The sequence below is a fragment of the Phodopus roborovskii genome, unplaced genomic scaffold (assembly GCF_943737965.1).
Source record: "Phodopus roborovskii unplaced genomic scaffold, PHOROB, whole genome shotgun sequence".
Lineage (NCBI taxonomy): Eukaryota > Metazoa > Chordata > Mammalia > Rodentia > Cricetidae > Phodopus > Phodopus roborovskii.
Genome location: NW_026125278.1, coordinates 5114404 through 5141027, shown reverse-complemented (window position 1 = coordinate 5141027; position 26624 = coordinate 5114404). Strand labels below are relative to the sequence as shown.

Here is a 26624-nt window from a genome sequence, read left to right as displayed (position 1 = left end):
CCAAATTTCTAAAAAGAAACTCAGCGTTTCTTCTCTAGCCAGCTCCTCCCGCTTAGTCCCTTTGTTTCTCAGTGTTCCTCTCCTCTCCCTACAGCACTCGCTTTGAGTGATGTCTTCTGTTTTCACCCCGGGGCAGGGCACCTTTAAACAGGAGAGAAAGGAAGGGATGTTGCTAGAAAGGTGGCCTCCTCACCCAGGGCGCTTTGCCTTGCACAACCACTGGGTGTATGGATTCATGCAGCCAGAAACACATGAGACACTGTCTGCCTATTTACATACAAAACCACATCTGCGTGCAGACTCCGCCACTCTAAGCAAACCCGCTTTGACCTCTGAACCCTGGAACTAAGTTGATGGAACCCAGTGTATTCACAGGTTGGCCAGCTACCAATGATTTGATTTGGTTGCTCGGCTCAGCAAATTAATACAGGCTCACATGGGTCACAATTTTATAGATAAATAGGCAAAAAGAACCATAGCGATCCCTAGAGAGAAGAGAGGCGGGAACTCAGTCTCCATGGCCCTAACGATCTTGTGCTTTCAAATAGAGAGGAACTCTTAATTGTTTTCTTCCTTAAGTGGGCAAGGGTAGTTCCCTGTTGTCTCCAACCTAAGAGAAAAAACTAGCAGTGGTATGACTGCTAGTCTCAGCCTGGAGGCCAATCCTTTCTTTCCAAGGCTTGCCAAAAATCCAAATTGAGTTACCAGGAATCCTGTTACCAAGAATTACAGGTTTAGTCAGTCTGAATTATGCAAACTGTTACATTGGCCTTTGCTCTTGAGTTCCCTCCTGCAGAGGCTGACTCTCAATGCAATGCTGGAATGGCTTCTTCTTGGCAAATCTCCTTCCTCCTTCCAGAGGAGGCAGCGGTGTTCCTGACTCCCATCATCACAAGGAGGCTGCGGAGCTCTCACCCAGTTTTTGTATTCACCAATTCGCAATTATGAGCTGGAGCTGCAATCTTGTCAGCCAGGCCCATTGTCTCAGGCTGCTCTCCTGGCTAATGAGAACCTGTGGACCTGTGCTTCTATCGTCCCTGGGGACCACTCTCTAATTCTCTCAATCAGCCCTGCTCTCTGAGACACAGAACAGCGGGGATTCCTGCCAAGAGAGAGGTTCTGAGAAGAGGCGTTAGTTAGAGGTCTGTGAAGTGTTCACTTCCTCCTCACACGTTCACCTGCGTTCAGCAGCCAGCACATCCCACTGATTGCATTCTGTCCAAATCTTCACAAGAGAAATTCCACATGACATGAGAGACTGACGTCTTCCTATGGAGGAATGTTCAGCACAGAGCAGCCCCGCACTCCAGCCCACCACACAACACAACTGACCTTTCTGTTCAAGGGCCCGCTCCACTCTCTTTGTTCCATCCTTCGCTATGTGGAATTGCAATAATGTGAACGATTTTTCTTTTGCAAAAAAAAAAAAAAAAAAAAAAAAAAAACCAGAGCACAGGAGATCTACAATAACAGTTTGACAACTGAGATGTTCGCATTTTAATCTGCCTAATTAAACACGGTAAAATTGCTTTTGCATCAGCAAATGCCACTTTGCTAAATTGCACCGAAGTCAGTTTAATGAGAGATGCAAAGTTCTTGATTAAACTTGGTCAGAAAGATAACATTTGAGTGATAGCTGCCACAAGAGGCGGAAGAGGGAAGGAAAAAACCAGGCCTACGGCTCGGTTGGCACATGACTCTAATCTTCCCAGGAGGTTAAAGCTAATGCAAAGCCAGTCTAGTCAGTGCCCAGGCGTGGTCACAACTCTGGACAAAGGACTAAGAGCCACAGGCTGGCAGGTGCACCCAGTATATGGCAGGCGGTATACAACCCAGTATCTTCACCAAGCAGATGCAGGGGAAGGGCTGGCAGAGCATGGCAGCAAACACAAGTCTTGGCAGGAGGCTTCAGGGACTCCACAACTTCAGGGGTCAATCTTTGGGCCTTGTATTAAAGATGCAGAGCTAGGGGATAGTAGGTGTAAACCCAGCAAACAAAGCCAGTTGACAATTTGAGCATATGGAAGGAATAATGGTCACCCCAGGGCAGGCCAAAAAGCAGAAACGGCCAGGCTGACCAACTCAGGTGCAGAGGGGTAAGTTGAGGCGCAGCCTGCGGCTTTTGCCACGGAATTAGGGTAGCAGTGACGATCTGTGCCCCAACTTGATGGGCTTTGCAGAGAATTTTTCTTGGTCTATGGAAAGCTGAACGAGAAGAGCTGGTGTGGGGGTGAAGGTGGAGTTAACCCTGAGGGGACAGCTTCCTTCCTGGGCCTGGAAGATTCTCAGTACTCCTGTTCAAACTGGCTTCCAGCACCCTTCTGTGCTCACAGTTCAGGTCAAGCCCCTATACAAGCTGTCTAATTATCTGGACCAGCTCTCTGCCAGTAAACAGTAAGCATGGCCAGAGACAGTGACAGCTTCTGTGTTTCTCCTGGGTGTGGAGGGTTCTGTGCTAGCCATATGGGTGAGGGACAGAGATAGGTGGCTGCTGTCCAGAAACAATGTCTTCAGCAGGAGAAGGCCATGTCTCCAGGAACACTGGTCAGCTGACTCTTGGCGGCATCAAGCTGTGGTTATAACATTTATAGTAGTGACGATGTCTTAAGAGTTGTAATCCCCTAACAATGGGCTGAGTGTTCATGTCTGCTCTCTGACTTTGGAGAAGAAACACTGGTTTGGTCACACCCTTGGGATGGCTGTGGTTTGAATATACCCTGAAAGGTCCCTGGTCTGGAAGCTTGGTTTCAGTGTGAGAGGTGACTGGGTCACAGCTGCTCTCGTGAATGGATTAAGACCATCCCATGGGATATTAATCTGAGTTAGCTACCAAGAGAGCAGAGTTTTACAGCGAGAGCAAGCCAGCACTTCCCTGAAATCCTGCTTAGGATTTTACCCTCTTTTGCCTTCTTACTGGCCCAGAGCCCCGTTCCCTGCAGGAAGGGTGCAACTCACATACACTGTGACATTTAGACTATCCATCCAACCGCATTGTGAACCACCTCTCCCTTGTAAATCACCAGCACTCAGGCTGGATGAACTAGTTAATAGCTAGTCAACCTGAAGATAATCCTTGTTCTCTTGTCTGAGGAGATAGTGGGAGCAAATGGAGTGACTGGGGGCCCTGGTGAGATGAGGTACACACACAACACAACACAACACAACACAACACACAGAGCATAATACCTGGAAGCCATGCTTGGCGCATACCCAGCTGTGAGTCCCTCTAACAGCACGCACACTGTGACTATCACTCATCTGGTTCTCTCCTAACCTGCTCTACAGTCCTTTAGCCTGGGAAGAGTCCACGCTCAGAACTGCCCCAATGACTGAGGGGCCATCTCCGGAGCCCATTGCTGGCCACCGGAGAAAACCATAGGGCTCCAGGCCCATCTTCAAATACCCTGGCACAACAGGCTGTAAATGCTGAGTTCAAAGGCAGCCACAACCCTTATAGACTACCTTCAGAATCCACAGTGGTCAGCATTAGCCCTCAGCAACACGGCATTTAATAAACACACCGGGGCTGGTGGGATGGCTCACAGGGCAAAGCGTTTGCTGCTCCGGAGAGAGGATATATGTTTGGTCTCCAGCGCCCACACAAAAAAGCCAGGCATGGTGGCAAATGCCTAAAATCCCAGCTGCGACATCACCCCAACTTAACTGACAGATGATTGTATCACTTCAAAGTGCACAGATTAACGCCATGGTGTTTTGTAAGCAAACCCCGAATGTGAACCTTTCTCAGCACTGGAAAGAGTTCACAGCTCTGTCCACTGAGAGCCTGCTTTTCTTGTTCTCCACGCCTTTACACTTTGCCGCACATAGATAATAGATTTCTCTTCCTACATGGTGGTAAAGGCCCACTACCCTGACACCAAGCTTCCATCCGCGCGGCTGCATTCTGACCTGTCCTAAAACCTCATTGTAGAAACAGCAAAGACTGACAACCAAGACTAAAATGGTAATGTTTAAGTTTTATTTGGGTCAATATAAATAGACTTCAAACCTCTTTATAAAGCACAGGAAAAGGTATACTTTACTGTGTGATGTATAGCACACAGGGAATACACACAGTGTCCATGGATAGATGTAACAAAGTTCACACCCAACCACCCCTGGCTATATTGTGAGCAGTGGGCATACTCTGTCGTGTCTTGCAATACTCAAGTTCATTTGCTAATACACAAAAATACTGGAATGACCCACTCAAAGAACTCTGTAACCCAGTTATGAAATGGAAATTGTCACTGAACATAACCACCCTAAGCCACAGTGCACAGACCAATCCACAGTGTTCCAGGAAGTATCCTGAGGCGAGGGACAATAAAAGCCACAGAAGCTGCACCAACCATCTCCTCTATGGACAGTTCCAGAAACGGCAACAGCAAGGATGGAAGATTACCTGGAACTTGTGAAAAGCAGCTCAGTGTATAAAAACCTCTCCCGGCTTCAACTCCACTTCAAAAAATGGAAGTCAAGTAATCCTCAAAGCGTTTTCTATTGCCCACATTGCCACCACACATCATTTATAAGGCTGGGGCTGTGAGAAATTGATTTTATCCCAGTTTAATTCTGCATGTGTTCAACTGTGTATGTGTGTGTGTATGTGTGTGTGTGTGTGTGTGTGCACGCGCGCAAGCGCATGTGCATGCATGAAAGTGTGTGTGTGTGTTTGCGTGTGCAAACACACACAGGAGTCTTAAAGCAAGCTGAGGGGCAGTAGTTGTTATAGCTGTGGCATTGTCCGTCATTAGGTGACCTCGAGGCTGGACAGGGTTTGGAAGAGCATGTTCTGAACCCCGATTGAGCTCTCAGCTGCACTGAGGCCAATGGCCATGTAAACAACCGAGACTCCGTGGATAAAGAGAATCACTGACATGGACAAAGCTACACTCTCAGCCACTTGTTAAAACTCCAGGCCACTTTTCTGACGAACACACAAAGTCCTCAGCCAGCATCACAGAGTCTGCCCTGCTGTTAATGGCGTCGCAGTCTTCAAAAGGCGCTTTGAGGGGACCCAACTGCTCTTAGGAGTGGGCAGCGCATCTGGAAGCAGGGGTTACCAAGGGAATGCAGGTACTGTAGCTTGCCATCCCCAACAGCAGCCCATCTCCGAACAGTCACACATGCTTACCTATACACCGGTCCTAATGTCTCACACTTAACAGACACCACAACCAACAAACGCTGGAACTGGCGGGGGGGGGGGGGCAGGGGGGGGACGACGACGACTAAGGTTTCTATAGCTGTCTGGACACAAGGGCTGGATCTCTACCTACCTAGCATTGAGAGAATATGAAGGAAAATTTGTGAAATGAGTGATCTTTCAAGGTCACCCCTGGGCCCCGTGGGCAGTGATCTGAGAATGACATGGTAATTATAATTACACTGTAGCAATCCTGTGTGTGGACACTCGTGGAGTTTTCCGAAATGAGTTTCCATCTCCATTCTAAGGTAACACTAGTTCTGGAGCATGCTAGTGTCAGTAAAGGTTACAACCTCCACAGGGACTGTGCTGGGAGGATGGCTGCCTCCTGGTGGGTGCTACCTCTGCATGGGGACCAGGGTGGACTGTTGCTACAGGATCTACTCTAAAACAGTGTGCAAGGATGCTCGCTCACATGTAGCTGCGTGCTCACCAGGCTTACTCAGGGTAACCTTTCCTCCTCGTGTTCGCCACTGACATCCACTAAGCCACCACGAAAGAAGGGACTCATCAAATAGTAAGGAAACCATCACCATAAGGACTCAACTCAAGTGAGTGGAGTCCAGAGTGGCATTATGTGTAACCTTCTGAGGTCTTGGCTGTGGTCACCAGCATCTACCTGGCCTGTAGGTGTGACCCACTATGATTTCTACGAAAGCCTGAGTGGGACAATCTAGCTAAAAGGAGATGCAGATTTTCCTGTTTTGTTTTCACCAAGAAATATAATTCATTTACTGTTAGTATACATACAAAAGCAAATGCGCTTTCATGAAATAAAACCCTTTTCACATTGCAATAACATGCTGACTTTAAAAAAATTAACTCTATTATTGCAAAAAATTAAAGATCTGATCATAACCCCTTAAGTTGATTTCATGACCCATTATTGAGTACACAATAGCCATCTGGGAAAAAGGAAGGGGGGGGGGCAAACGGTACAGAGAACCTTGTGATCCAAGTGTGTTTTGTTGATAGTTGAGCTGGATATACATTTGGAAAGACTCAAGAGGCGTGAGGGCTAAAGATGTAGAGAAACTTGAGAGTAACAGGGAAATGAAACAATTCAGTGATGTCTCTTCCTAAGGACCCTCTAGTTCCCAACATCATGTTTTCAGAGAAATGGAGCTGGAACCCATCAGGGCCTCTGATAGAGAATTAGGATACTGCAAAGGAAATTAGAAGTAGAACCCACTGCTAGAAAGCAAAGGCTGACTCCCAGACTGAGTCTTCTGCCCTCCATATGTACGCCATACACACACAACACAAGCCAAAGGACTCTTGAACCTTGGGTGCCTTAAAAAATACACAATCAAGAGCAAGGAGCGTGGATACTTAAGAACAGAGCGTTAGCTTTGAATGTCTCACATATGTTTCCTGAGCTGGAAAACATGATTAAAACATAAGTAACTTGAAATGTGACCCATAGCCAAATTGGCGTCATATTATTTCTTCCTGAACCAAAAACTTAAGGAAGAAAAATGGATGTGTTTGCTGTCTAGTATTACTTCAGAGCTCTACCATGATCAATTTGTTAATTTCAGTTTTTAAAAACATAATTTCAGATAATAACTTTTAGATATACCATCAGCAGATACCCTTCTCCAACATCATGCTCTAATCACATCATCCACAGAGCCACCATGAACTACCAGCCTGGTGGATGGATGGGTTCACAAGGAGTCAATCCAACTGAGCGGCAATCAAACATGACTTGATGTACGTGTGAAATCTTCTGAGGTTTTGGTAATTACTCCAAAAGTCCCCTAGGACTTAGAATACATTTATGCCTATATTATACTAATAATAATCTGTCTGTGTGCACAGCTAACTACAGGAAGGGAATATTCAGACAGGTATTTCCTCACTTTACATCTTTATTTAGAAAAACAACTGCATCTCATGGTTTCAGAAGGCAAAAGTTAAAATTACAGAGAGCGCCAGAAGTCTAGAGCCAGGAATGGAAAACACAGGTTACAACAATTACCTGGGCGAGCCAACAGGTTTGCAACAGAAACCCACCCGGAAGCTCATTCCGTATCTCTGCATGGCTCCTACTTTCTTCTGGCCATTGCTGTCACATTTACCACAGAACACAACTCGAAAATTTGTGTGAAAGTGATGGTGAGGGCGCAAATCATATGTACCTAGGAGCTTCAGCCATTTCACTGGTTTTTTTCCAACCTCTTCTATGGGGAAAAACTGCCTATCAGATGTGCTATACATGGTTGAATAAATAAAGCCTTTGAAAGAGACTTAGCCAATCCAGCTTCACCCCATAATGGATCATCATTAGCACTGCACAAGTTTATACTATAAGTTAGCTGACTGAAACAAGTATGTCTCAGGCTGAATAAAACCCCGTATTTGTTCATGTAATTTTCTCCTTACCGAAGTAAGCTCCCCAAATGTTTTCCCAGTCCCTTTCCCCCTTTCTGCTTTTACTTCCACCCCAATGCAAACTGAGTCTCAAAAGGAAAAAAACTCCATCTTCCAGCCAAAAGAATGTTGTACGTTAATATCATTTCAGAAATTGAAACCAGCATCCACCTGGGCAGTGGTGTTCTCTGTTGAACCACCTTCTGCAGTATGTATAGGTTTCAGCCCACGATTACAGGTACATATCCAGTGTGGGCTACTTTATCTTAGCATGAGGCTCAAAGGTGAGCTAAGTGCTGCTCAGATGAGACCCAAAATCTCATTTTAATACTAAACAGAAATGAAGATTTTTCTTGTCTGTCATTGGTATGGGCAATGCTGTATACAGCAGGCATGGACAATCCTGTATACAATAGGCATGGTTAATATTGCATACAGTACAGGGATCATGTTCGCTTGATACATACTAAAAAGGGTAATTATGGGCCAAAGAGGGAAATGCCTGAACAGCAAAGAGTACATTGATAACTTATAGGACCAAAACAAGAATGCCTTTCTAGAGTTTAAATAGCAACTTAAAAAAAAAAAAAAATGGCTCTCAGGCGTAAGGTGGGCTTGAGTCCACTGCAGAATCCTAGAAGAGCCAGACCATTACAGAGGATTTGGGTAAGAGAGAGGAAGGAAGAACATTTAGAAACAGGCTCTATGTGCTATGTGCTAGACAGCCAATCTCTCCAACACCAAAATAAATACAGCTACAGACGTGGCAGTAAACTTGAGATTCAGCACCTAAAATCTCAAGAGCAGAGAGCCCTTGGATATGGGGCTTTTCTTCAACTGGCAGCTTTACCAACACAAAGGGAATTCTTTCCCACTGGCCTTTCCCTCCCACTCCGTCTCAGTGTCACATCTGCAAAGGCTGTTTCTGCCTTCCCTAATTAATTCTTACATGGCTGCCACTCTTCTGAGAGCCCTAGGATGGGCCAGACACTCCAGGAACATGCCCAGTACACACCCACCCTATCACAGAACCCATCCCATCTGCCCCTATCCCAGAACTCATGCCCACCTGCCAATGGTTGGCTTTCCTCGATAGTGTTATCTAATGCATCTCTCCAGCATTAAACACTGGGTCTGACACAGACAGGTGCTTGCTAAATACACAAGCATGTGTGATTCAATTAAACCTGCAGTTCTTTGTTCTTTAATCTCCTATTCTGCTGTAGAGATTCCTCTGTTGCTCTTGCTTGGGTGATCTGGGTAGTTAGGAGTCTGAAGCCTGGGAACCTGCATCTTTCTGTCGGATGTTACTGACCCTTCTGTACTTGGCTCCAAGAAGACAGTGGACATTATTAAGTTATTTGACAATGACAAAGTAAACTAGGATAGCATTAGATCTGCACATTTTTAAGTAGGATCTGTAGCTTGAGATTGCTCTTGTCTGTGTGGACAGAATGTGTCTGCTTCTGAGATAAACCTGATTTAATATTTGATATCAGTTTGAAGAAAGCGACAGGAGTTAATGCTAAAGGTCGCCTGACCATCCCGATGGAACACTGGGGGTTCGGTCATGGTAAATACCCATTTAAAGGCAAACTAGGATGAACAGTGCACTGGAGTATGTAAGCTATTAATAAAGCCATTCTCTCACTACAACTTTAGTTATTTTACCGTTGTGATTTCTTCTTGATAAGGAAGAATGAATACCTCTTGAGTCTGTAGATCTCCATTCAGAAAATGCAATCTTCTGAATGCCTTCAGATCTTTCATTTAAAAGGTCTACAAAACGGAAGGCCAAACAACACCCACTTTAGACAAGCACCTTGACGGGTTGGGGGGGATGGTTCAGCAGCTAAATCGCTTGCCCAGAAAGTGGGGAGGCCAGTGATTGATCCCCAGAACTCACACAAATGCTGAGGGGGTGTGGTGGAGCATCTGGAAATTCTAGCCTTGGGAAGCAGAGATAGAGTCCCCTAAGCAAGCTGACAAGAGGCACACATATGAGCCCTGGATCTGACTGAGGCCAGTCTCCGCAAACTGTGGTCTATTTAATCAAGAGGCTAATAGTGGGACAGGATACAGTTAGGCAGGAGAAACAGACTAAGGACAATGGGAAGAAGAAGGGTAGAGTCAGAGGAGTCACCATTGAGGCATGGAAAGGAAACAGGAGGTACAAGATGAAGACAGGTGATACCACGTGGCAGAATGTAGAGGTAAAAGCCACAAGTCTCAGGGCAGCACACAGATTAAGAGAAATGGGTTGATTTAAGTTGTAAAAACTAGTTAGTAATAAGCCTGAACTATCTATCTATCTACCAAGGGTTTATAATTCATATTAAGTCTCCATGTAAGTTATTTGGTAGTAGTTGCCAGGACAGAAAAACTCAGCCTACAAATGGCATACAAACATCCAGCACCTATACCCACATAAGAACTGAGAAAGATTAAAGGAAGTCCTAAGCAAGCAAGCAAGCACACACACACACACACACACACACACACACACACACACACACACGAGAGAGAGAGAGAGAGAGAGAGAGAGAGAGAGAGAGAGAGAGAGAGAGCCCTAAACTTGGTTTCCTGGTCTTGTGTTTCTCAAGTCAGCTGCAGAACAGAGATACGATCCTGGCAGCTGCTGGAACACCATGAGCTAAGCCACGTGGTGGGTTCCTACAGTCTCTCACATGGGTCACAATACAGAGAGGCGTCTCCCAGCCACTGCCTGGGAGCTTGAGTCTCCAATGTATTGAGTCCTCCCAGGTGCTGTGTGGTGGGTTTGGGTTTTGCTCATGCAGTAAAGACAAATTCAGTTGAAACAAAAACCTCTAAATGGGTTACAGTGTGTTTAAAAATATGCATAGGCTGGGGAGAGAAAAGAAAAAAGATGTAGAATCATAACACACACACACAGTTTCAAAATAATAAAGTTCTTTAGTAAGGAGTAAAGTAATATAAAAGATAAAGCCACATAGAGATGGGAAATACACAGAGAGTCTAGATGTTATGGTGTTATCTTTAAGTTTTTCAACTGCTAAGAGACATTTGATTATGAAAGCTGCTAAATTAAACCAACCTATATATTTTAAAAGTATCTTGACTTCAAAATGGAAGTCAAAAAACATATTTCTTTGGAGGAGAGGTTATGCTTTTATTTCCACAGGAAATGAGAACCTATGGATTCATTTAGGTTGATATGGATCAGATTTCATTGGGGAAGATCCCCTGAAAACCCTCTAAGAAATAAACCAAAAAGAACCTACAAAACAGGTAACATACATTTTACCTGATCAAACATAAAACAAACAAACAAACAAAATCATCTTTTGCTAACTTGTGTATAACATGAAAAATAAAAGTCCCAGAGACTGATATTAGGGTTCAAATTTCAAACTGAACATCAGAAAAGCAAAGCAGCTGACCACTAGCTTCTTACCTCTAGCTCAGGCTGAACGGGCAGGTCCTGTCTCCATGAGCTCTCACCAAGCCTCAGACTGTAACCTCTCCTTAGCGTGGCTGGAGAATGCATGCTTCATACTGAGCATTAAGACCCTGTTTCTATCTTTTATACCCTCTAGTGCTGGATTAAAGGCGTGTGATCTGTTATTCTTTTAGAGTAATTCAGTATCATGTATCCCTGGGTGGCCTTGACCTCAGAGAGATCTGTCTACCTCTTAATCCTGAGTCCTAGGGATTAAAGGTGTGTACCACCACCTCCTAGTTTCTGGCTGCTGGGATTAAAGGTGTGTTCCTGGCTTGAATGGCTTATGGCTGACTTTGTTTTGTGAACCCTCAGGCAAGCTTTAATAAATCATAAATAATATGTTACTGCACTTGTGTACAACACACAGTCTATACTTGCAGTAATACAAATATGTATGTTAACCTTAAAAGTTTATGTATTTTCAGAGCAAGGAAATCAATAAAAACAGATGGCCCAGGTGATCCAGTATCTCAGAACATCTTCAAGGCTGCTGGCTAAGATGACCCAACCTCACAGAACACTCCAGCCAAGATTCAAAAATGATCCTAATTTTCTCAAGGTTCCCCGAAAGATGCCAGTGCCAGCCCCCTCACAACAGGAAGCAGTGGCTACATTTCCAAAAGATGGATTATAGATGTTTGTCTTTGTTTGGGGAGTTGGTTACAAATTATTGTTGGTCATGGTGGGGGAAAAATACCTAATCAAAGGAGTTAGATTCAAAGTTCCCTTTCTGAAAGAGAAAAGGGGGATATAATAAGGAAATGAATCTACTTTAGTTTAAAAAACAACTATTAACCTTAAATATTTTACATTGGTATGGAGTTTGGTTTATTGATACAAATTCAAATTTTGTTATATGTATGTATGTTTCTATTCTTGTTTGGGGAATTGGGCTTATGCAACTCATTTAAAAATAAACATATAATTAAAAAATACAGGTTAATACTCATCTATAATAAAACTTTTAATCATCTTAGGTATGTTTCATAGTTTAAACAGATATGTTTAGAAAGATGGATGGTCTTCAAAAACTTCAAATACATACAGAATATGACATTTAAAATGTTTCAACAACATAAGGCTTTTCTTGACAGTGAGACACATCTGTTCCTGGCAGCACCAATTTACTTCGGAGAAGAAAATGGGCATTGAAGAAATCCCACACGGAGTTAGCTTTCCAGAGGGCACAGGCTAGCTATTTGGGGAAAAAACTGCCATTGCCTCAACTGCTCAATTGCCTCAACTGTTCAAACTGGACTAGCAGGATGCAAAAAAGAAAAAAAAAAAATAAAAGCAACTAACAAGCTTTGCTAAGACAATGTAGGACAGTCCTTCAGAATTCCCTGCTTCTCAGAAAAGTGCCAGATATACTAGGCTTGTAGGCCAAAGATGGATGCCTCAACATTGTAGAAGAACTTTGGATGACTGTCCAGAAAGCCAGATATCCCTGTTGTTAGTTACCATGTCACCCTCCCATGTTCTTTGATGGAGCTAAAGACTATATAGTCATAGTTAAAGTTTTCTAGTTATAACAAAATGTAAAAATAGGTATAAAACTTTAGACTTACAAAGATAAGATAAATAATAACAGTATTTCTCTAATTTGCCAAAGACAAATGGACTGGATACTGTAATTCTTACTTAATAACTGTTTTATATAATTTTACTATGTTAAAGTTAAAATTTTCCTTTTTAAATAGACAAAATGTGGGGGGGGTGTGGAATATTCCTTTACACTATGTGAATATATGTCACTGTGACTGGTTTAATAAAGAAACTGGGTTAATTAAGTTGTAAGAGCTTGTTAGTAGTAAGCCTGAGCTATTGGTTGAGCAATTATAATTCATATTAGGTCTCTGTGTCAGTCATTTGGGAGCAGCTTCCGGGACAGGAAAATGCTACCTACAATGAACAAGTGAAAGACTGATTGAAGATGATTCTGGATATAAAACTTTAGACTCTTGTGTGGTTGTATACACACATGCCCATGCATTTGCAAGCATGGATACACACATGTGCACATGCACACACCCACTCAGACAAATGGTAAAAATAGAACTAAATACATCTCCAAATAAAACATTACGGAAAAAAAGTAGTTGAAGACAAGCATCCCCCTCATCTTAGATTTGTCTGTAGTTGTGACTTATATAATAATTCCTACCACGACTATAATAAAGCTAATTCAAAAGAAATTTGAGTTTAATAAGAATTCAAGTACATGCAAAAGCAATGTCCCAGCACAAGGCAGGAAGCCTGTTTTCAGCTGATGATCTATAACGGGAGTCGGTTCTCACTCTTCATTTTGTTCTTCCGAAGCACGTGAGGTCAACTGCACAGGAATGGGTCGCATTATAGGACACATCTCAGTCCCTGACACACACCACTTTTTAAATGTTATTGCCACACCCATACAGAAACACCCTGAAAAGATACAAGTGTTCTAACCAGTTGGGGGTGATGATTTGCTGTTGAGAGCACCCTCTGGTATGTTCCCTTCCCATCAGCGATAGCCAGTTAGATCTAACTACAGTCAGGGGTGCTATCCTCATCTGAAGTCATACACAAGTTTGAGGAAATGTATGTGTTTAAGAAAAGATTTACTCTGTTGGCAAACAACAGACAGTTTTGAACAACCCTTGCCTGGACAATTCAGGAAGTTTATGTAAATGACGACTATGATGATGATGACAGATTCGTTCATTTTATGTGTGTGAGTACATGTTTTGCCTGCATGTATCCACCAGCACAAGCACATGCCTCAAGCTGGAGATGAGAAAATGCTGTCCAATCCCTAGAGTGGCTGTGAGCCACCACCACGTGGGCGCTGAACCTAAGACCTCCATAAGAGCAACAGGTGTACTTAACTGCCAAGTTTTAGCACCCCAGAGCCCAAAGTGTTACTTTTTAACCAAAACGAAATCAAACTCCTCTTATTTATGAGAAAAAGGAAGATAATGATTTACCTCAGTTAAAGTCCAAACTGGATTACACGACATTAATGGATAAAGTGCAACCCAAGTAGTCACTCTGTGTTTGTTTACTGCTCTCGAGGACCAACCACTGGCAACAGCTTCAAGCAAACAACCCTAACCTTTGCAGGAAACCTCATTTCTGGAACTTACAAGTTGTCTGGGTCTCTGTGGTAGTTTGAATGAATAGGCCCCCATAATCTATCTCATCGACAGTGGCACTATTAAGAGTTTGTTGGAGTGGGTGTGGCCTTGTTGGGGAAGTGCATCACTGTGGGGGTGGGCTTTGAGGTTTCCTATGCTCAGGACACTGTTGCCCCGTGTCTCAGTTGACTTCCTGTTACCTGCAAATTACAGAACTCTCAGCTACCTTTGGACCATGTCTGCCTGCATCATACCATGCTTCCCACTACGATAATGGACTGAACTTTGAAACCGTGAGCCAGCCACCCTAATGAAATATTTTCCTCTTATTAGAGTAGCCATGGTCATGGTGTCTTTTCACAGAAACAGAAACACTAAGACAGTCTCATTACTTAACCTGGTTACCTGAATCTAGATTTCCTTGACTTTTCAAGAAAGCGGTAATGCCGTCTTTCAGGATCCATACACTCAAGTGTTTGACATTGGCTATCTTCTATTAGTCAGCACAATCTTGGTGCTCTCTTTGCCTCTGGAGACAATATTAGAAGAAATACAGGGCCAAAACATACAGGTCCTGATATCTAAGTGTCCTTATAGAAAGGGACAATTGACCTCAACATACATGTAGGACCCCAAGGCACCCTGAGCTAGCCTGAAGCTGTTGGCGGGAACTCCTTGCCCCAAGGCTGTTGTTGGTACTCTTCCCGTTTTGATATCACACCTCGTGACAACACAACTTGTGACAACACACCTCGTGACACACACCCTGTGACAACCATACCTCGTGACAATACAGGGAGGAGCTAAGCCAAAAATTCCTGTAATTTTCCACTGTGCTATAAGTCGGTATTTAAGCCCGTTCTTGCCCCTCAATAAACGGCATTCGGCATTTGGTGTTCCGACTTTGCCATTGAACGAATGACCCGCTGTCTTGTCTTTATTTCAATCTCTAGGCCTTTGCCCGATTCGTGGAACAGATTGTAGCGCGGGAGCTATACATACATTCCTGTAAAATGTTTTCAATTCCTTGAGAATTTCATACTGTGCATTTTTATGATATCCACCTTCCTTCAAATTTCTCATTCTTTTCTCCTTGCCATGTCTCTTCATTTTTGATACAGTAACCCACTGACTTCAGGTAGGTTCCTCCATACTCCTAGGTGTCGGCCAACCACTGGACTGTGATCAACCCACCTACCAGGAACCATACCTTGAAAGAAAAGGGTCTCAGCCAGGCATTGATGGGGAATGCCTTTAATCCCAGCATTCGGGAGGCAGAGGCAGGAGGATCTCTGTGAGTTCGGGGCCGGGGCCAGAGCGAGTCAATAGAGAAACCCTGTCTCGAAAAACAACAAACAACAACAACAAATCAAAAAGAAAAAAGAAAAACAAAAAACAAAGAAAAGAAAAGAAAAAGGAAACGGTCTCTCTCTCTTTTAGATGCTATCAACTGTTCGTAGCTCCCCAGTCAGGGGTGGGAACTCATGAAGCATCCCCTTCTGGGCTAAAATGCCGACTGTCTTGGTCTTGTGCGGCAACCCCAGATGAGAGTTCACAAGTGCAGTCTCTCATGTTCAGGAAACATTGCTTTGTTCTGCTTCTCCCCAACCCCCGGCTCTCACGTCCTTCTACCCCCGTCTTCCATGAGGTCCCTAAACCTTGGTGAGGGAGTGCAATGCCTATATTGTTCCCTCCTCCCATTTACATCTCCATTTTCCTACTTGCATCTCCTCTTTCGGGGTTTATTATCTTAGGGTAAGCATTGTCTTCTCCATAAAGCTGAAAGTGACGGAGGAAAGAATAATTAAAGCCATTAGCAGTCTGTGAGAAGAGACTGGTGTGGTTTTTCTCCTGGACAGATTTATCCCGCGTGTCTGGGAAAGGATAAAATTGCTCTCAGTGGGGAGAGGAGGAGAGGGAGGGCAGAGGATACATTTCACAATTTTGTTTAAGTAAGCTTTGTCGGTTAATCATGTATTAGGTACTAAAACCCTTGGGGAAGGAAACTGAAGAAAATGGAACACCACATACCCTCGGTACACACTGAACTTAGGAAATCATTGTCCACACCGAATGTTTAATCATTAAAACACCCCTCGTCCCTTTCACTGTCTTCAGTCCTAGTTTATAGGACTTTGACATTCAAGAGTTGACTTTACCTTAAAATACACACACACACACACACACACACACACACACACACACACACACAGAGAGAGAGAGAGAGAGAGAGAGAGAGAGAGAGGATTAATTTGAAACGTGATTGTCTTCTCCAAGTTGATTTGTTTCCTAAATATTAAACCTATTAAAAAATATCCTTACTTGTAGATGTAGAGCTGTCAGTGGATACTGTTGGCTGATTTTCTGTGCATACAGTTGTCTTCACCAACTCTGCAGCTTCTTGCACATAGCATCTAAGTCCCAGGAATTGCCGACTGAGGCAAACATTGGGTTTTCTCAAAAAAGCTCTGAAATTTGGGTCTTAGTTCTTTCTTCTAAGGAAGAAATGTCATAAAACACAGCATGATGCTTTGATTAAGGAACCCTTTCTCAAGACTTTTTATTAAAAACTAATAATAAATGACAAGAAGAGTCAGGGAAGGACAGAGGGCTAAAGTTATAAACTACTCATGTTCATAATAAAATTTGTGTGACTCTACCAACTTGGCATGCTTGTAAAATACCAAATATGTCACCAAAACTGGGTGTTGGTAGATCATGCGTATACTCCCAGCACTTGGGATGCTGAGGCAGGAGGATTGCCACAAGTTGACTATAGCCTGGGGTACATAGTAAGTTGCAGGCTAACTTGGGCTACTGTGTGAGACCCTATCTCAAAAAAAAAAAAAAAAATCAACAACAACAAAAACCCAAATAAACAAACAAAAACAAAACTCCAAGTCCCTCATTTCTAGAGTTTATATATTATTCTTCTGTGGTCTTTGATGGAGTTGAAGACAGATAATTATGGTTATAGTTTTCCTTAGTTAGGATTAAAGATAAATTACATATAATACTTTAGACTCACAAAGATAGGATAGATGATATATTTTCTTTAATTCGTGATGTTAATGGACTAAGTATTGTTAACTATAGTTCTATTTTGTTATATATTTTACTATGTTAAAAACCCTTCTTTTTATTCTAGATAGAAAAGAGGAGATGATGGGAGATGTCATTCTGTAAATATGTTTCCCTTACTGATTAATGAATAAAGCACTGTTACCCTATAGGAAAGCAAGACAGGCGGGACTAGGAGACGAGGATTCTGGGAGATGTAGTAAAGAGGAGTCAAGATATAAGACACAGGAGAAGTAAGAGGTCTGGATCCTCTCCCCAGTAAGATAAGATAAGACCATGTGGAAGCACTTAGATTGATAGAAATGAGTTAATATTTAAGACAGAGCTAGCCAATAAGAAGCTCTAGCCATTGGCCAACAGCTTTATAACTAATTGAGTCTGTGTGTTATTTTGGCACTGACTGGGCTCTGGGACCAGGCTGGGGGCAAGGTGGGAAAGTGCTTGCAACATTTGTTCATCAAAATATCTTCTATTGTGCATTAGGTTTTTGGAAACAAAATATGAAACAATGTAGACAAGATCCCTGCTCCTACAAGATAGTGGAGGGTATGGAGCTGTAGGCAGGCAAGCACAGGCTATAAAAAACATCAGAAGGGGGGCAGATGCGGTGGAGGGAGAAGACTCTTCAGCAAGGGAAAGGCAATGTCTAACATCTCAGAGTAGGACCAGAGTTTTGTAATCCTGCACACCTGAGTTCAGATCCTGGTTAAACTGGTGCCACTCTGTAACCCTGGGCAATTTCTGTATCTCTCCTTGTTTCATCAATATTGATACTGTTGAATAAACATTGATGAAATGCACATCACAAACCTGGCAGTTTTTGGCAAATGGTAAGTACCCAGTGAAAGTCAGCTAAAATTGTATTGATGGGGACAGCAGGCCAAGAGCAGCCAGCCAAAGGGAAGAGAGGAAGGATTTGTGTGTGTCCAGAAAGATGGACTTATGAATGAAAGAATGAAGAGTCTGAGTCAAGTGATGGGCATGCTCTGAGGCAGAGATGCAGAGATGAAGCTAGAGTTGAAAACGCAGAGCCCAGCTCAGTGGGCACCCCCCACCCCAGAACTCTGTCCAGAGCAGGATCACATTTGAGTTGACCGCCTTGGCCTTGGAGATGTAATGGAGAGTGAAGTGACCAGGGCAGTGATAGCAATGATGAGATTTTAAAAATGACTCCTTGGCTGCTGTAAGTTCTCACACACAAAGATGTATTCCAGTTCAAAAAGTATCCTGGAGTCACCATTAGCTTGTCTGTTTAACATTTCAACTGACTGATGACTTCACTCACTCACTCACTCACTCACTCACTCACTCACTCACCAAACATCTATTCCTAAAGCTTAGCATTTCTTCCATCCATCCATCCATCCATCCATCCATCCATCCATCCACCCATCCATCCATCCATCCATCCACCCATCCATCCATCCATCCATCCAATAAGCATCAATACCTGAAGTTGCTATCATCTTGTCTGTTCAGTACTTCATTCATTCATTCAACAATCAAGCATCAACACTTGAAGTTCAATATTTTTCTTTCATCCACCCATTCATTCATTTATCCCTCCATCAAGCATCCATACCTGCCAAGGTAATAAACTGCTGTGAGAAACACTAACAAGGGTCACCCTGCATAGCCCTGTTCTCCGGCCATGACTGCACACATCCTCTTGAGCTAGGAGGCTCCTTACCCTAGTGGCTCAGATTACATGCAGGAGCAAGGGTGCTTTTCGGAGAGGTCAGATGGCAGTGACACAGAACAGATTAAGATGGCTTGGCTCCACCTGGGACCACAGAAGCACCTCTAGTGACATCAATATGTAGCTGACCACGTCCTATTCCCGGAACTTACAGTAACAGCCGACAACTTACTAAATGCCTTGTCTTCGGATTTCAGGTGGATTTACATATTTCTCACAGCATTATGAAATCTTTATGCCCACCCTAGAGTGAGAAAAACAAGTGAAGGGCACATCCCTAGAGACACAGGACTTAAGCAAAAGAAGAGAGGCCTGGCCCAACGCTCTTAATCGCTACACCATGTGATTTCTGTGCCCGGGGCTGTAGTTCAGTGATGGAATGCATACCTACTATGGGCAAGGTCCTGGGTTCAGTGCCCTAAGTAGAAAAAGAAAACACAGGAGTTCTGTATGATCTCTGGGAACGGTAGGTCACTGAGATGACTGCAGAACGCAGCCAAATTCTGATGTCTAAAATGCCAAAATCTCTCCAGGAGAAAGATCACTGCCAACTCTTATATTGGAGAAACCAAACTGGGAAAGTTAATTACACAAACAATATAGTATTTGTGTTACAAAGAGATGTGCCCTGATAGAAGTCAAGTGCCGTGAATAAGGACAGTGACGGTTAAGAGAAGAAATGAAGACTCATCAAAGGAGTGCCATTTTCAGAGTTTTTGAAGTTGATTTCACTCTTTTAAGTACTGTAGTACCATACGGCAAGAATGCATCAGAAGCTCTCCACCGTGGCTGCATGCATATTAAGTTAAAACCCAATATGGCAGTGGGAGCCATTTGCACAGGTCAGTCTGGAAAGGTGTGACGGGAGGAAAGTGAACAGGCTCTGAGAATGAGGCCCGTTACTCTTGGTTTTCTGGTAACCAAGAGTGTGGGAAGAAAAGTTGATTACCTAAATGACAAATAGGTGCACTTAGATTACACTCAGTCTCCGTATGGCTTCACCAGGCAAGCAGAGCAAGTGTGGAACACCCATATTTAACTTAGAAGCCCTATGAACTATTTCTAAATTGACTGAAAGGGGGAAAAAATCCCTCCAGATATGAAGTAACCACCTGCGCCTGGTTAGCTGATGGATGCCAAGAGTGGGGGGGAATTCTGAGCCTGGGCTCTTCCGGGGCGGTGATAAGAATCCCAGGCCTGATGGCATTTTAAAACCTAATCTCTCTGTGTGTGTCTCTCCCCCACTAACCTACAGTATTTTTAGAGCAGTCACCGCCATTTCCACCAGATACGATCATTTGTAGGCACTAACCCCGCCCCTCGAAGAATACAAAACGACGGTCTTAATTGCCGAGACAGAGACCGAGACACAGAGAGAATAAAAATTACTGAACTTGTAAAAAACTGCCACTGCTAATGAACTGCACACGCCCAAAATCCCGCAGTGAGCACAGCTTTTCAAACAAGGCCCATTCACTCACACACACACACACACACACACACACACACTTAAACAGCTCACTAACAAAACGTTAAACACATTCGCTTGCCAGGCGCGTTCTTCAAGACTCACTCGCCACCACTGAAAAAGTAACTCTGACGCCTCTGGTCGCTGGGTTCAGCGGCTGCTTGATGTCACCTGAGCCGTCCTGCCAGGAGCTCCCTGCAGGACTTGGGGGACCCCCCCCCCTCCACCTGCCCTCCTGGAGGACCCTTTCCGTCCCCACTGGCAAGGAAATGAGAGTAACATTGTCTCTGGCACTGTGCGATTTGCAAGATAGACATGCCGGCGAGCTGGGTCCCCAGCCCAGCCACCTGCCCGAGTCCGCGTCACCACGGTCCAGCGGAGATGGCCTCGGTGGCTCCGGGACAGCCAGGAGGTGTGAATACAGAACTTGTCTGGCGCGGATCTCCCACACCCAGCCACACCGCCCCGGGCCCCGCAGTGTTAAGTTAGGAACTGAGCCCGCGGGGTCGGTTCCACGCGCGAAAGGACCCACGCGCGTCCCCCGGCCGCGCCCCTCGCGTCGCCTGCCCGGAGCTGGCCGGTTACCTCCTTCCTGCGGCTGGGCGCCCCGGGGCGGGTGATGAGGGCGGTGTCCTCGCACACCACGGCCACGTCCTCCACGAACACGCAGTCGGGCAGGCTCTCGTCGGCCGGCAGCTGCACCACCTGCAGCCCCAGCTTGCTGCCCAGCACGTCCACGTAGAGCTGGTGCTGGCGCTCGGCGCGAGCGAAATCCACCTCTTCGCCCTGGGAGCGCCTCAGCGCGTGGCGACACAGGGACTCGGGCGGAGCCCGCACCACGGCGTGGGTGGCCCGGCCGAAGGCGGCGGGGTGACCGAGGCCGGCCATGGCTCTCGCTCGGTGAGGCGGCGGCGGGGTTTGGCGCGGCGGCCGGGTCCTCCCGAGAGCAAGCGTGCTCCCAACCTGCGAGTCTGCGAGCGTGCAAGCGCCCGGCAGCTCCTCTTGGCAGCCGATGAATGTGCTGCTGCGGGAGCCCGGCTCGCGCCCGGAGCCCTGCCTGCGCCACTGAGCATGCCCAGAGCTCGGGGCGCCGGCCCAGCTCAGCGCGCCTACTCCTGCGCCCCAGGCGTCTGCAACAGCTCAGCCTGGGCCAGAGGGCTGCTTGTGGAGGCCGGCCACTTCTCAGCTCTAACTCCCTCCCTGGGCCTAGGCGTGTGGAATCCCACAGCAGGTGCTCACCTCACATGGTCCCCCATGGGGGCCTGGAAAGTGGGCAGGCTCTACTGGATTTAATGGCCAGGGCACTAGGTGAGAGGTGATTGTAGATCAACTTTCCCACTTTCTTCAGCGGGCACAAGGGTCCCAGGTTCCCTGTGTGGCTGCCTGTCCTCGCCCATATTGCCTTGACTTTCTCCAAACTGACCTGTTGTCCCACATACAACTCAGTATTGTACAAAGCATGTATTCCTTCCAACCCACGAGAAAGAATAATCCAGGAGACAGACACACAGATACAAAACATACCTAGAAACAACTTTTCAAAAAAAAAAAAAAAAAAAAAAAACAAAATGACCCCAAACAAACAAAAATAAGTCCCTGATACTTCAAGCCCATGTGGCCATTAAAAGAGGAAGGAAAGTCTGGTGTCTCTACATTCTTCTTGTTTACCGGCACAGCAGCATACCTAACCTATCTCACCCACCTCCAGGCTGAAGGCACAGAGATAAGCCTGAGGCATGCCTCTGTGGGCTTTCACAATGTCCTGTTCCAGACTTCCCAAAATGCGGTTGAAAGTCACTGGTATAATAAACCTTGGATGCCAGGAACAGCAGAGCCTGGGAGATGTCACCCCGGAGGAGCTTAGAGTACCCGCTCCAAGCAGGTAGGCTGCAATAACAACGGGCCACACCTCCGGCAAAGACAGCTGAACTTCGCAAACCTCTTGCCCCACGCCAACTCTTACTCCAGTTTTTGTCAGGATCCCAAAGATGGACTGAACCCTTTATCTCTACGTCTAACCACATTGACCAAGTCTCCTTTCTCTGCCATTCACCACTGTTCTTCCCTTGGGGGACTGGTGGCTGAACGTAGCCCATGGGAAACACCAGAGCTGAGGGTGTTTGTCCTAAAAGTCCGGTAACAAAAACTGACCCTAGAATACTTCTCCCGCTGCAACCAGATCTGGATTCTAATGTGTTTCTGCCCAGAGCCTACAGAGCCAGAAGAAGCAAGCAGATTGGCCCTAAGATAGAAATATGCATACTGTCTCACCCAGTGTCATGGTCAGCTCCTTGACCTTGGGGAAGAGGTTTTGCAGCCTCTCCCTTCCCATGGGCAGGCACACTGCGGAATTCCTTGTTGGCCTTCCTTTTCTTTCTCTGGAGTCTTCCCTTTGTTTCAAAGAGATACAAAGCTACCATTTTTCCCTTTCACACATCACAGCTCTGTTCAAGGGGACCATCTCCAAACTGGAAGCTACACCTCTAAAATAACCTTTCACAAGACAGCATTCACAAACTCAATGGAAGGCGATTGTGTTCTCTGCCATCTACCCTGACCCCAGAACTCATGAAGCTTGGCCCAGTAGAAAGCAGCTGCTCATTTGGTTTCAAAGTCCCTTTAACATCCTGGTAGTCTTTCTTTTGATGAATACCAACACGGTCATATCCCTTTTAAGACCTAGGATTCAGACAAGTTCTTCTTGTGTCCAACTGACAGGCATTCTGGCAGTTAATTCAGGGTGTTTGCTCTGTTCAAGGAGACCATCTTCAAAGTCAAGGTTGCTCCTCTAAAAGAAGACTATTGCCTTCACCCTTCATGTTCTGCAGTAGTCTACTAACTTAAAGATCGTTTAGATCATTGGATACTGTATTTGGACCAGATATGGTGACATGAACCTGCAATCTGAGCACTAGAACCCATGCAGGTGCTAATCTCTGTCAATACTGCATGCATTTTCCCAGCTGAGGCCTATGCTCCAGCGCCTTGCTAGAATTCCAATCATAACTTTTAGGAAGTCTGGATATCTAGGAACAAGCTCACCTGGGCCAACCGACAGTAGTTGTCCTAGCTGAACCCAGTGTGAATAGGAGAATTCCTTTCTCCCTTCCCCCAAGGATGACTTGAGTTTACAGTTGATAAAGCACCTTCCAGATTCAAGAATGAGGGGTTCAGTGAAGGACAGCTATGACTACTCACTGGAAAGAAGGTCTCTAAGACCTTCTAGGTTCTTCCAAATCAAAACTCTCAAGGGGCCCGCCCTTCTGTATTAGGACTAACTTAAACATTGGAAATCACACAATAGTTTTTAGATGGAAGATTCCTACCATTGTTCAAAGAGTAAAAAATTCACCCCGTGTCTAGACTAATCAGGTTAAACCAGAAGGTTTTTTTTTTTTCTCCTCCTGCCCTTTGTTGCCATGGATGTAACACAGAAGCCATCATTGGAGACTCAACACTTTTCTGTCACTCAAGCCTGTGAATAGGGACTGTGTGTCACGCAGGGTCCGTGTTGGCTTAATATATGATCAAAATGGGTAAGTCTCCCCCATAAATAGGCGTTGTCTGTGTTTTCCATACTGAAAGTTCATAGCTTGTTTTTATTTTTCCAAATCTAATTTTGTAATTTATCCTTATGTAAGTCATTTGCTTCATTCCAACTTGTCTAAGTTTGATTCTGTCATCTTGTACATTATTTATTACTTCTAGCCTATGCGCATCCGAAATTTGATAATCATTCCTTCTGTCTCCTCTCAGCACTTGTCAAGAAACATCAGAACGTGTATACTGCTGAGGAGAGTAAGAAAAACAACCCCAAACCCAGTAAATTATAGTTTCCATGCCTCTTGCTTCAGCAATGAAAGACTGTTCTTAGGAAAATGTACTTTATCGAAGCTAATACATTATGAGCTCGTTTTCCTCATGCATATTTATGGAAAACTCTTGAGGCACAACACCACACCACATACTTCAGAGCAATGCAAATAGCATAAGATGACCTTTGACCTTGAAGCACTTGGAATCTTCACAGAAGAAAAAAAAAAAAAAAAAAAAAAAAAACCCAAGCTATGCAGACCTGAACTATGATGAGCACACAAGAAGGCTGTCAGGGACAAAGCACTAAACCGCGCTGTAGGCAGTTGGGGAGAGAGCTCTATCACTGTGGCTGGCTGGAGTGGAAGAGAGCTGCTCCCAGGCGGCTGGACTCCGTATTTCAGGATGTGAGCTACTGAAAGGGGGACGATAATCCCAACAAAAGTATGTGCAAGGTGCTAGAGACAGACCCAAGAGGACAATGGGTGGATCAGCCCAACGCCGTGCAAATAACTCTAGCTGCCGTGACAGCGACAACGAGACCACCCCATATGACGTCACCAGGTGACAGAAGCATGGTTCTCGACCTCTCAGACTGACTGGTGTTCTGCGGTTTGCCGCTCTTCTCCCTAGCAGCACCCAGGATCCATCTTTCATGTCCCCAGGCCCATGCGCTCACCTTCCTCACGAGGAAGAACATAGGGTACCATGTATAAAAGGTAGGATGGGTCAGACATGGAAGAGACACACAGTCTTCCGGCCATACTCCTCTGGCTAACATCCATTCACCCAGTTATAACACAGGTGGAACAGCCTGGGAAATATTGTTATGCGTGGGTCCGGGAAGATATAACAGGCTGGGGAACTGCTAGCTAATGTCTGTTTCTAACACAATGGAGAGAATGGGAAACAGCCAAGCTAAACTTTCTCACGAATGAGAAGTGGGGTGGGGGTGGGACCTGTTAGAGAAAGTAAGAGCTTGGTCCTGGTGCCAGACTCTGACGGTGAAAGCGAGGAGTCGCTTCCTCTCCTGCATGAGCTTAGACATCACAGCACTTTCCCTTAGTTCTATCCTCGTTTACAAAATGGAAAATAGTGACCCCATTATCAGAAGGTCACTTTGAAAGTATTATTAAGCAAAGAGCTCTTTGCAAGTATTTAAAATAGTACCTGCAGCTCATCAGATGGATGTTCAGTAAGTATTATCCATTAACACTCTGTGTGTATCAGGTATGTACACATGTAGTGTGAATAATAAAAACCCAGGGACAGGTATTGGGGTTCAGGCTGAAGATCAGGGTAGCAAAGCAGCCGAGCCACCAGAGAGCTCCTACCTCTACCTAGGCTGGGGAGATCCTGTCCGCAATGTGGCTGGAGACTAATTGACCCAAGACTGAATGCCAGAATACTGAATGCTAGATGAGCCCCTGAGCCCCTTCTTATATATGTCTCTAGTGCTGGGATTAAAGGCATGAGCTCTGTTTCTCTTTTAGACTGATTCACTCTTGTGTAGCCCTGGGTGGCCTTGACCTCACAGAGCTCTATCTGCCTCTGTCTCCTGAGTCCTGGGATTAAAGGTGTGTGTCACACACTGCCTGGCCTCTATGGCTGTGTCTAGCTTGGCATTCTGATCCCCAGGTAAGCTTTATTAGATCATATATCACCACACACACAGGTTTATGTGTGGGTGCTCATAAAGATGGCTGTACTGCATCTTGGCACAAGGACAGAGAGTTCAAAGCTATCAGCAAGTCCTAAGACCTAAAGGTCAAAGGTGTGGCTACAGAAGGATGTTTCAGACTCTTAGTCTAAATGACAACAGACCTGAATCTGAGGTGTGGCTACTCCTGACTGTTAAGGCTAGGGAAGGAGAAATTGAATCTGAGGTGTGGCTACTCCTGATCTCAAGGCTAGGGAACAAGAAGTTTAGAGCTAAATTGTGGTTATTGAACCCTTAGAATGAGGAGGAAAAGTCTGTTTGTTCTATATACATGATACTGTGTTCCACATTTTGGTTATGGTATATAAGAGTGTCAAAAAGTAAACTCGTGGCATTTCAGTATTGACTGATCTGCCCTCCTGACCTTTATTCTGTCTCTGTCTTTCTTTATTATCTATAGCTAGCCTTTCCTTCATCCACTCTCCCCTACTCAGGTGTGGACTTGGGGCCGCTAGGCTGGCTCTGATTGCAGCCCTGCAAAGACCGCTCCTGACATTTATGTGAGCATGTGGAGCAGAGGTTAACCCTGGGTGTCGTTCATTAGGTACCACCTTCCTTGTCTTTTGAGCCAGGATTTATCATTAACTTGTAACTCCACCTAGTAGATGAGGCTGGCTATCTGGCCAGCCTGTGAGCCCTAGGAATCCAGTTGTAGGAC

General features: G+C 45.0%; 1 protein-coding gene across 1 annotated transcript in view; it reads right to left on the bottom strand.

Annotated features, from left to right (window-relative positions):
- The window catches only part of Ddah1 (dimethylarginine dimethylaminohydrolase 1), a 122316-nt gene extending 100972 nt beyond the window's left edge, over positions 1-21344 (bottom strand). The window contains exon 1 of the mRNA XM_051194812.1: positions 21019-21344. Coding sequence (XP_051050769.1) covers positions 21019-21321 — 303 coding nt within the window. The 5' untranslated portion in view covers positions 21322-21344. The remainder of the gene's footprint in view (positions 1-21018) is intronic.
- Between the last annotated feature and the right edge of the window lie 5280 nt (positions 21345-26624).